We start from the raw sequence: 12,568 nt of genomic DNA, 5'->3' as shown, positions 1-12,568 counted from the left end.
GGGAACAGGTGGTTATCTAAAATGGACAGCTGAGACAATAGACAATAGGTGCAGGAGTAGGCCATTCGGCCCTTCGAGCCAGCACCACCATTCACTGTGATCATGGCTGATCATCTACAATCAGTACCCTGTCCCCGCCTTCTCCCCATATCCCTTGACTCCCCTATCATTAAGAGTAACTCTCTCTTGAAAGCATCCAGAAAATTGGCCTCCACTGCCTTCTGAGGTAGAGAATTCCACAGATTCACAACTCTCTGACTGAAAAAGTTTTTCCTCATCTCCATTCTAAATAGCCTACCCCTTATTCTTAAACTGTGGCCCCTTGTTCTGGACTCCCCCAACATCGGGAACATGTTTCCTGCCTCTAGCGTCCAATCCCTTAATAATCTTATATATTTCAATAAGATCCCCTCTCACCCTTCTAAATTCCAGTGAATACAAGCTAGTCACTCCAGTCTTTCAACATACGCTTCACTCCCTCAATAGCAAGAATGCCCTTCCTCAAAACTGCACACAATGCTCCAGGTGTGGTCTCACTAGGGCCCTGTACAACTGCAGAAGGAACTCTTTGCTCCTATACTCAACTCCTCTTCTTATGAAGGCCAACATGCCATTAGCTTTCTTCACTGCCTGCTGTACCTGCATGCTTCCTTTCAGTGACTGATGAACAAGGACACCCAGATCTCGTTGTACTTCCCCTTTTCCTAACTTGACACCATTCAAATAATAATCTGCCTTCCTATTCTTGCCACCAAAGTGAATCACCACACATTTATCCACATTAAATGGCATCTGCCATGCATCTGCCCACTCACACAACCTGTCCAAGTCACCCTGCATCCTCATAGCATCCTCCTAACAGTTCACACTGCCACCCAGCTTTGTGTCATCTGTAAATTTGCTAATGTTACTTTTAATCCCTTCATCCAAGTCATTAATGTATATTGTAAATAGCTGCGGTCCCAGCACCGAGCCTTGCGGTACCTCAATAGTCACTTCCTACCATTCTGAAAAGGACCCGTTAATCCCTACTCTTTATTTCCTGTCTGCCAGCCAATTTTCTATCCATGTCAGTACTCTACCCACAATACCATGTGCTGTAATTTTGCCCACTAATCTCCTCAGCCATAATCACAATGAATGGCGGTGCTGGCTCGAAGGGCCAAATGGCCTCCTCCTACATCTATTTCTATGTTTCCATGTGGGATCTTATCAAAGGCTTTCTGAAAGTTCAGGTAGACTACATCCACTGGCTCTCCCTTGTCCATTTTCCTAGTCACATCCTCAAAAAATTCCAGAAGATTAGTCAAGCATGATTTCCCCTTTGTAAATCCATGATCCTGTTACTGGTATCCAAATGTTCCGCTATTTCTTCTTTTATAATTGACTCCAGCATCTTCCCCACCACCGATGTCGGGCTAACTGGTCTGTAATTTCCTGTTTTCTCTCTTCCTCCTTTCTTAAAAAGTGGGATAACATTAGCTACCCTCCAATCCACAGGAACTGATCCTGAATCTACAGAACATTGGAAAATGACCCCCAATGCGTCCACAATTTCTGGAACCATTTCCTTAAGTACCCTGGGATGCAGACCATCAGCCCCTGGGTCTTCAGTCCCATCAGTCTACCCAACATCATTTCCTGCCTAATGTGAATTTCCTTCAGTTCCTCCATCACCCTAGAACCTCTGGCCACTAGTACATCTGGGAGATTGTTTGTGTCTTCCTTAGTGAAGACAGATCCAAGGTACCTGTTCAACTCGTCTGCCATTTCCTTGTTCTCCATAATAAATTCACCTGCTTCTATCTTCAAGGGACCCATATTTGTCTTAACTATTTTTTTCCTCTTCACATACCTAAATAAGTTTTTACCATCCTCCTTTATATTCTTGGCTAGCTTACCTTTGTACCTCATCTTTTCTCCCCATATTGCCTTTTTAGTTATCTTCTGTTGCTCTTTAAAAGTTTCCCAATTCTTGGCTTCCTGCTCATCTTTGCTATGTTATACTTCTTCTCTTTTATTTTTATACTGTCCTTGACTTCACTTGTCAGCCACGGTTGCCGCTCTACTCCCCTTAGAATCTTTCTTCCTCATTGGAATGAACTGATCCTGCACCTTCTGTATTATTCCCAGAAATACCTGCCATTGCTGTTCCACTATCATCCCTGCTAGGGTTTCTTTCCAATCAATTTTGGCCAGCTCCTCCCTCATGCTTCCATTGTCCCCTTTGCTCAACTGTAATACTGACACTTCCGATTTTCCCTTCTTCCTCTCAAATTGTAGATTAAAACGTATCATATTATGATCACTACCTCCTAATGGCTCTTTTACCTTGAGTTCCCTTATCAAATCCAGTTCATTACACAACACTAAATCCAGAATTGCCTTCTCCCTGGTAGGCTCCAGTACAAGGTGCTCTAAGAATCCATCTCGGTGGCACTCCACAAACTCCCTTTCTTGGGGTCCATTACCAAGCTGATTTTCCCAGTCTACCTGTTTGTTGAAATCTCCCACAAACCACCGTAGCATTACCTTTGCGACATGCCAATTTTAACTCTTGATTCAACTTGCACTCTATATCCAGGCTACTGTTTTGGGGCCTGTAGATAACTCCCATTAGGGTATTTTTACCCTCACAATTCCTCAGTTCTATCCACACTGACTCTACATCTCCTGATTCTATGTCACCCCTTGCAAGGGACTGAATATCATTCCTTACCAACAGAGCGACCCCACCCCCTCTGCCCACCTGTCTGTCTTTTCAATAGGACGTATACCCCTAAATATTCAGCAACCAACCCTGGTCCTCTTGCAGCCATGTCTCTGTAATTCCCACAACATTATACTTGCCAATATCCAACTGAGCCTCAAGCTCATCCACTTTATGTTTTATTCTTCGCGTATTCAATTACAACACTTTAACTTTGGTTAAAGTTACACCGGTCACTATTGGCCCTGGTCACACCGGTCACTATTGGTCCTGACCTTACTCTCTTATCCCTACTCGAACTTTCTTTCCCATTAATGCAAGAGTCGTTTGCAACTTTTCCTGTATTCACTTCCCCTTTAACTCCATCTTTATACTCCCAATTTGTCAACCCCTCCCCCCCGCTATTTAGTTTAAACCCACACTAGCAAACCTGCCTGCCAGAACTTTGGTCACCCTCCAGTTAAGGTGTAATCCGTCCCTTTTGTACATGTCACCCCTACCCCAGAAGAGATCCCAGTGGTCTATAAATCTAAACCCCTGCTCCCTGCATCAGGCCCCCCAGCTATACATTCGTATCTCCTATCTCCCTGTTCCTGCCCTCACCAGCACGAGGTACAGGAAGCAATCCAGAGATAACCACCCTAGAAGTCCTGCTTTTCAGTCTTCTTCCAAAATCTCTAAACTCACGTTGCAGAACCTCCTTCCTCTTCTTCCCGGTGTCATTTGTGTCCACGTGCACAACTACTTCCGGCTGTTTACCTTTCCTCTCGAGGATGTTCTGAAGTGACATCTTGAACCCTGACACCAGGGAGGCAACAGACCACCCTCGAGTATCACCTGCCGCCACAGAATCTTCTGTCTGCAGCTCGGACAATGGAGTCACCCACCACTATGGCTCTGCCCGACGTCGGTCTCGCTGGTCGAGTCTCATCGCTAGCATTGGAGCCATCGACCTGTCCCCTCCTCGGACTGGAAGCATCTTCTGCCCCAACAGCTCCCAAGAGGGTGTACCTGTTTTCATTAGGCACAGCCACAGGGGTCTCCTGCACTCCACGTTTACTCCCCTTTTTCACAGTCACCCACCTTCGCTCTTGCTGAATCTTTGGCGTAACAACCTCACTGTAGGTCCCGTCCAGGAAATTCTTGTTTTCCCAGATGGTCCCGAGGTCATCCAGCTGCTTCTCCAGTTCCCCAACACGTTCATTCTGGAGCTGCACCTGGCCACAATTCCTGCAGGTCTAGTTTCCAGAAGCTCCATCGGTGTCCCTGACTTCCCACATCCTGCAGGAAACACACTGCACCAACTTGCCTGACATTTCTTCAGTGACAAAAATCAAATTTCAACCAAGTGTAGCCTCCTTGCCTCAGCCTCCTCGCCGAAGACTCTTGAGCCAAAGACTGCATTTGTCTCACTGTGCAGTTGTATTTTGCTGAGATATTTTGAATGGAAACAGTTCATCTAGCAACCAAAAGTGAATAAATAGATAATAAAGATTAAAAAAAAGAACTGCAATTGTTGGAAATTTGAATTAAAGATATAAACACTCTGAAGATCCAGAAAAAAACTATTCATGTATTGGGTCCTAGATCTACCACATTTCGCTTGAAACCCACACAGTCTAACTTACCATCCATGCATGGTTCAAAAGGGATAGGTTTCCATCAGTTCAACCAATTTCTCCTCCATAGGCCCTCCTATATCCACAATAATAACTCATGTGCACAGTTGGCACATTTTGAATAAATGTCTCCCATGACCGTACAAAAATTCTGAATCAATGGTGACACCCCCCATGCCCCATTGTGACATACATAGAGAAGCGATTATCAAACTCAATTTATTTTCAGATAACCTATAAAGTGGTCATAGAAAGAAATTAAATCTTAATCATGTCTGGTACCCTACAATACAAAGACAGCAAAGCGGTGAAGTGAGTTTGAGGATATTTAAAACTAATACATATAAGCTTACATGTGAAGGCTATGTCTATTTTTTTCTGGCTGTGCAGCCACAATATTGATAGGGGAAGGAGGCCAATGATAGATTATTTTAGAGCTTCAGAGGTAGCATTGTGTGCAGTAAAAGAAGCCACTGCTGGAATTTATCTGACAATGATTGAATGGAAAAAAATGAACTAATCCAGGGGCAATAGACAACTGGATTTCGAGAGCAACTTTGTGGCATTTGTGTCCAAAGGCTACAGAGAAGAGAAGGAAGCTCCTACATCATGGTCACAATGACATAATTGCCTGCTATTACTGTCGCACATTACTGAGAAGGGCAATATCAGTGTTGTTGAAAGTCAGTAGCAGATTAAAGAGATTTAAACAAGAATTTATCAGAAATTTTGGCATGGATTTTGAAGGCACCAATGTCATCAAGGGTTTCAGAGAGAAAAGCAAGACAAGGCACAGCTTGAGGTGTAACCTCAATGACTTTTTAAATTCTTCCACTTTCTCATCAGTGCAGACTTTTCAAGTTTCTGTTTAATTATGATGCACAGATGCCAGAAAAATACAATCAGAGATTTGTGATGGCTAATTGCAGCTTACAGCAGAAGTTGCTTTAGCCTCACAAATGGCAAAACAGGAGAGAATGGCTAGACTTTTTGGCATCATATCATGTAATAATCTGATCATATGTGAGGAAGGAACTAAATTTTCTCCTTTGTATTGGTTTATAAAATGTTCAGTTTAGAGTTTATTATGCAGAGTACATTGACTTCTTTGTCATCTGAAGTGGGACTCCAAAACTAGCTGCTTGAGTGAAAGCAATACAATTTCAAAATCTGTTTAAATTTATCATTTTCCAGATTTCATCTGTATGTAACAAATTAGGTTGAGTTACATGCATGTCCATGGACTGATAAGGTTTTAATGGTGCTAAAGTACAATCCTCCTTGGAAGGAACATTCATTGGAATATATTTGAACAATAGAAGTTTCTTTACTTTTTCTTCAGGGTATTTGGTTTCCCAGTCCATTACACAGATGTCTCCAATATGAGCCGCCTTGCCCGACAAAGACTTCTGGGGAGATCCTGGAGTGTTCCTGTCATACGTCACCTGTTTGCACCACTGAAAGAATATTTTGCCTGTGTTTGAAAGCAAAGAAGACAAAGGAACTTATAAAAAAAATATTAATTTACTCCAAGGAAAAATGTCATCTTCTGTTAGATGTTACTTAATTTCAAGTATTTTAAATGTCATCCTTTTTATTCTATTTAATTTTTTTAATGTTTTTAATTTTCAGCTATTTTAATGTGTGATTTTGTAAATTTTGTTTTTGTTGTGTTCAAGCTGTACGTGAGATTAGGCTGTTCAATCCTTTGCAGCTCTGGGAAAAAGACAATTTTGCCTTGTGTAGGTGGATAAGCGCACCAGGAAGAAGATGGATATGAACAGAGCCTGGAACATCAAGTCTGCCAGCTGAGCCTTACCTTACCAGCACCATTTCTGGTATCTATCTCAAGCAAAAAATAACAGCTACTTATATTTCAGGTGCCTCCAACCAGAAACCACAAACAACAATATATCAGCTGCCAGTACGTTTCATTTCCATAACACTGATAGCTTAAAAAAAGGTACAACTGTGCAACAATTTCTGCAATGGTGCTTTTACTAAAGGTGATTGAAAGCATCAGCTCTGATGTTGCCTTACCGTTTACAAGAGGCAGAATTGTAATATAATCAGGATAGAGCAACATTGAGGTGGTCTTTAGTGGCTTGAGTTTGAAAAATATAGTAATGTTTTCATAAGCTCAAGAGGTCACTTTTAAGGACTCTTTGCCATGACTGTAATTTTTCTATCATGTTTGTACAATAAGAAAAAAATATATAACAGAAAATGGTGCTTTTTTCTTAAGCATGCATCCTTGGGCCAAGGCCTGGTGCTTATGTAACAGATCATTTATAAGCACCTCAAATAGCCAGCCAACATGCAGTGATGTTTTTGGTAATCCAAAACTAAATGACAGGCTGCACTTTTTTACTGAAGGACTGATGAATTTTTTACATCTGTGATTTCCTTTTATTTCTGGTTGATTTTTTTTAAATTTCCTTAGGGGTGTCTTTTATACCAGGAATACCCCTTCTTGTAGCTGCATATAAATCAGGTACAAGTCAATACAGTGCAGCTTGATGATGTCATTTTGCCTTTTTTTCTTTTATTCCCATTTCCTTCCTTATCCTTTGGCTTTCTTTTTGTTAGCATACATTTTTGTTAAGTTGTTTATGCAAGTCATATTTCTACTGTCAGTACTTGATCAAACACAGCCAACAGTTTTCCTTGAAGCAGTTGTTGATTCATATGGTGCTACACATTTTTTTCTGAAATATTGAAAGAAATCTGCTATCTTGACTATGATTCATTAAGTTCTCGTAGTCAAGAAAAAGCACTCTTATTTTACTCTTTTATGAAAAGAAAAGGCATTTTAACTTTGTACTTGAAAAGAAAAAAAATCAGTTTCATGTGTTTTAGCCTAGACAGTGCCGTAGTTGGTGCTTATTTGTGGGAATCATGTATTCATATTGAAGACAATGTAGTAAATTTGCTAATCCTTTTACTGTTACATATGTATTTGCTTGATCCCCAGCAGCAGTGCATTTTCTTTCCACATTCCATGCAGCAAGCAGTATTTTTGGTTTTATTCCTTCATTTTACTGTCATTATAACTTTGATAATATTTATTGACAATAATGTGCATTTCAAAATTAAGAGAGTTCACTGAAGATTGTATTTCAGTGAATATTGTATTACTGTGTATTGCTTGTGACATAGCTGTTTATGGAAAGGTCAGTAGGTGCAGCAGATGTAGCAGTCAACCTCCATCCTGTTTTCAATGCCCAATAATGCTCCTTTCTTATGTACTTGTGCTGGAGAACACTTGAATAAATGTATTGTTTTTTTGTGCAAAGTGTACACGGTTGTGTATCAGTTTGTTGTGTATTCTTTTGTTCCTCTAGTATATTGTTTCTTTCTACTGTAGATCCAGTTGGCTGACTGAGGAAAAAAACACAATGTCTGATCTGATTCTTACCAATCAGTCGGTTGTTGAGTAGGTGGTTTACTGTTGAGAGCTGCTTACCTTTTCTTTTGGGGAAAAAAAATCAATAGTTTATTCAGAAACAGCCAGCTTTTTACATTGACACACTAGAAAAAAACAGTTTCTAGTACTATATGTGACTTAGATTTTTCCATTTCTCATGATGAAGGAATTCTGCTGTCCTGAAAGTTAATGTTTTTCAGATATTTGCATCTGGTCCAATGAAAGGAATCATGTGCAACACTTTGGCACGTTTACTGAGAAACCAATGGTCTGCCTAGTGTTCTGAACTGTGCACTGCTGCGTTGTGGGGAAATTAAGCTTGTAACACTGCATTTTTTTCACCACATGGGCGGCCACATATTGCCGCCACCTTGCATACCTGCTGACTTCATTGTGGACATGTTTCCCAGTACAAATGGTCCCAGGTGCGTCACATTATCCAGAGTACTGAGTTGCAAAGTGCTGACATTATCTGACAAAATACCTAGAGTACAATCAGCCTAAAATTAAATGATAAGATGTTAAAGGTAACCTGTAAAAAATCTGTTCCATTGGAACAGTTTTAACCTGTAGTTGGGGAAGCACTTTTTAACTGGTAACAACTTGAAAGACTAAATAGCTTTTTGTGTTCCCTCTGTTTCCTGACATCCAGTTTTGGTGTCAGAAAGAAACATTAATACCAATAAGACCAAGAGTTTCTAATAAAATGTAAATCCAAACAATACCACAATTAGGTCAACTAGTGCAGATTAGTAACTAATTACTAATACTTGATAATTTTGAAAAATATTATGAATGGGGAACTCTCGATACTCTATTAGCCAGCAGATGAAAATAGCATGGAGTTCTCCCCACTTAATTATATATTTTTCTATTTATATTCTCTCCCAATTGTTACCATTTTCCCCCAAAATGACTGCTTACCTGTGTGCTGCTTTCTTCAGTTAGGATAGTGGCGAGCTCCAAGCTGTGGCCTTTTCCAAAATTCACATGGTTATTCTTCTGCCATCAACTCAAATTCAGCATGCAATTTTAAACAGGCCACATAAAAAATGTCTGAAGTCATCCTAAGTTAAGAAAGCAGATTGAAGTGTTTTAAAAGCTTGTAATTTGATGTTGCGGTCTCTGCATTTTAATGTGCTCTAAACATTACAGTTTTGTTAATGTATAGAATATATCCAACATGTAGCTGGTAGAGAACCCCATTTTGCTGTGGTGCTAAAGTATTTGTCAAATGACAAGTTTGAACAAAAGTTCTGTTTGCTTGTGATTGGGTCGCTCCAGCAGAATTTGGAACAAAATCATCCCTTACTCAAGATTCACTCCTGTTTTGTTATCCAAAACACCAATCCTCCACAGCTTGAAACCGTCCCATCCTCCCCACTGAAGTATGAAGCATAATGGTGCTAAAGGGTGGCAACTGTAAGGATTTAATGGGGGGAAATGTACAAATTATTTTTTTAAATGCTTTAAAAAATACTCAGTACACAAAAATCTAGCTGTGATAAATTTGGAGTCCATTCTGGAGCACATTGTATCACACCAGGGTTAATGGCAACTCCAGTGTCTCTGAGGTTCCTGAACTCCAGTGCACAGAAAAGCTATCTTAAAGGGATACTGATATCAAAAAAGTGTTTTGAGAAAGTGTTTTTTTTGTTTACAAACTCAATGCAATTATATAACTTGCTCAAATAAAAATCATTGAACCTCCCCATCATTATATCGTGACTCAAAATGGTGCATGCCTATTCTGTCTCTCCAAACAAAAAAGATTTGCCAAACACTTTTATGTGAAGACAGTATCTCTTTAAATATTAAAATGAGGTATTCTCTCATCTCTTTCCTTTAATATATACCCAACACCCATCATTGATATTATGAATATATAAGGTGTAACCCTGATATGTGACTGTTACTGTAAGGATGGTTAATGTAACTGCTCAGAATTTATACTGGTACATTTATTTGTGACTGTATGTCTGTTAAACCTCAATAAAATGTTATACAAAATTGCACTGCGAAGCAATAAATGTATGATTGCATTCAGTTTGTTAATTCCTTGACCACTACATTCACTAGACACAAATTCTATCAGTGAGAAAAGTACAAGTAGCTTATAAATCATTTACACTTTCAACAGAGTTGAAAAGAAGTATAGCCCCATTTTATAAAGACAGAATGGACCTTAAAAGATAGACTTGCAAATAAAATAATGAAGTTCTATTAATACATGTAAATTTTCAAAAGATACAATTTTTTTCCATGTAATGTTTATATTGTATGTGCTATCACAACACGTAGAGCTAAAGATATGGTGAAAGCTGATAATTCTGTTAAAGCGGATTTAACCATTCAATACCAGACAGTTCCTGTGAGTAGAACTGCATTCAGATAGCATGTAACATTTTCTTTTATCAAATCAGAATCCCTATTTTATTTTGCTCTGCATCATTTGGTCACTGTCACATGCTTTGTATTGGCAAACTAGTACTCAAATAATTTGCTTTGGAAAGCAACATGCCCATTGAAGCCTTCTCCAGGAGCACAAATAGCCTTTTTTACTTTCCCCCAAATATAATAATGCATCAGTCCAGAATATCTAAAATTGTCTTAAATGCTCTGATTAATTAGTTCTATTTACAGCCTCCGTCATTTGAAAATCAAAATTGTTGCTGAAGACATTACATTGTGCTTAAGAAATGCAATAGTTTGGTAGAATAGTGGAGATGGAACAAATTTATCCACAAATTATCAAATTTGATTTCAAAAGAACCAAAAGTGACAATTTTCCGAACACAGCAATAATTCGAGAGGAATGGTAATGGTAATTTCAATTGTTAAATTCAGAAGGGAGCTACATATGTATCCAAAATGAAAGAATTTATGGGACAATGGGGAGAGGAAGATTTAGAAGTTGTATTAAGAATATTTGTTAGATTCTCTCTTGCCGAAGATAATGATGTCTAGTAGATGAGTAGTGCAAATGGTACTTGCCACTTTTAAACCCATGCCTGAAATTTGTCTGAATTTGTCTAGATTCATTTTCAGGAATTTGCAATGGGAATTTAACATCCACATTTTTTACAAAGGTAGTGCCTACAGGGCACTGCTAAGCAATATCGGCAGTAACCACAGAAACACTGTTGAGTCTCTCTTGGCTCTATGTAAAGAAATCCAGCTTGTGTAATACTCTGCCTCCATCTCAATTCCATTCCTTTCTGATACTTATTCAGATCCCCTTTGAATGCAAAATGGAATGTGCCTCCCACCACTGACAATGTATTGCAGACCCAACTATTCACTGGGTAAAACATTTTTTTTCATGTCATCTGCATTCTCTGTTTATAGATTTTGACCTCTCCACCATTGGGAACAGTATATCTGTATTGACAGTATCTCTACCCTTCATGATTTTAACAACCTCCATCAGAATGTATTACAAAATTCTCTGTTCCAAGAAGAATAACCAAGCTTTTCATGTCTATCCACAAAGTTAAAGCCATCATCCCTAAAATCACATTGTTAAATTTATTGTGCATCCTCATAAAGAGTGTCGCCCAAAACTGGTCACAATACGACAATACGACAATACTGGCTAAACCAGTGTTTTATAAAATTTCATTCAGAGTTCATCTTTTAATATCTGACATATGATGAAAGAAAGGGTCGACTGAGCTTGTATTCAATAGAATTTAGAAGGATGAGAGTGGATCTTATAGAAACATATAAAAAATTTAAAGGATTGGACAGGCTAGTAGATGCAGGAAAAATGTTCCCGATGTTGGGGGAAGTCCAGAACCAGGGGTCATAGTTTACGAATAAGGGGTCGGCCATTTAGGACAGATGAGGAAAAACCTTTTCACCCAGGGAGTTGTGAATCTGCAGAATTCTCTGCCACAGAAGGCAGTGGAGGCCAATTCACAGGATGTTTTCAAGAGAGAGTTAGATTTAACTCTTTGGGCTAAAGGAATCAAGGGATATGGGGGGGGGGGGGGGGAAGCAGGAACGGGGTACTGATTTTAGATGATCAGCCATGATCATATTGAATGGCTGGCTCGAAGGGGCGAACGGCCTACTGCATCTATTTTTCTATGTTTCCTTTCATAAAGTCCAGGATCCCACATAACAAAAACTTTATTGTCATTCGGTATAAATACCGAACGAAATTTCAGCAGTCACAAGACACAGCAGAAAAGAAAAGAACACAGGACACACGACCCCAACACAAACATCCATCACAGTGACTCCAAACACTCCCTCACTGTGATGGAAGGCAACAAAACTTCCCCTCTCTTCCACCCGCACCCATGGACAGGCAGCTCGACCCCTACCGAGGCAACCAACACGCACAGCCCCCGCAAGGGGATGGAAGGCCCTGTGGCCGAGCCGCCCCGGGCACCGAAACGTCCCGCAGCCGCACCGGGCGATGTTAAGTCCAGCGGCCGAGCCGCACCGGGCACCGAAACGTCCCGCGGCCAAGCCGCGCTGGCGATGCTAAGTCCAGCGGCCAAGCCGCGCCGGGCACTGAAACGTCCCACGGCCGAGTCGCACCGGGCACTGAAATGTCCCGCGGCCGAGCCGCACCGGGCACTGAAACGTCCCGTGGCCGAGCCGCACCGGGCACTGAAACGTCACGCGGCCGAGCCGCACCGGGCACTGAAACGTCCCGCGGCCGAGCCGCACCGGGCACTGAAACGTCCCGCGGCCGAGCCGCACCGGGCACTGAAACGTCCCGTGGCCGAGCCGCGCCGGCGATGTTAAGTCCCGCAGCCGCGCCGGGCGATGGAAGGCCCCGCGGCCGCGCCGGGCTCT

General features: G+C 40.8%; 1 protein-coding gene across 7 annotated transcripts in view; it reads left to right on the top strand.

The window, feature by feature from the left end:
* dnmt3aa (DNA (cytosine-5-)-methyltransferase 3 alpha a) overlaps positions 1–9,798 on the top strand; it is a 361,546-nt gene extending 351,748 nt beyond the window's left edge. For all 7 annotated transcript variants that reach the window (XM_078399368.1, XM_078399367.1, XM_078399366.1 and 4 more), the window contains one exon: positions 5,672–9,798. In XM_078399368.1, coding sequence (XP_078255494.1) covers positions 5,672–5,813 — 142 coding nt within the window. In that variant the 3' untranslated portion in view covers positions 5,814–9,798. The remainder of the gene's footprint in view (positions 1–5,671) is intronic.
* Positions 9,799–12,568: the final 2,770 nt, after the last annotated feature.

The sequence above is a fragment of the Rhinoraja longicauda genome, chromosome 5 (assembly GCF_053455715.1).
Source record: "Rhinoraja longicauda isolate Sanriku21f chromosome 5, sRhiLon1.1, whole genome shotgun sequence".
In the NCBI taxonomy this organism is placed as follows: Eukaryota; Metazoa; Chordata; class Chondrichthyes; order Rajiformes; family Arhynchobatidae; genus Rhinoraja; species Rhinoraja longicauda.
This window is presented reverse-complemented; position numbering and strand designations above follow the sequence as displayed.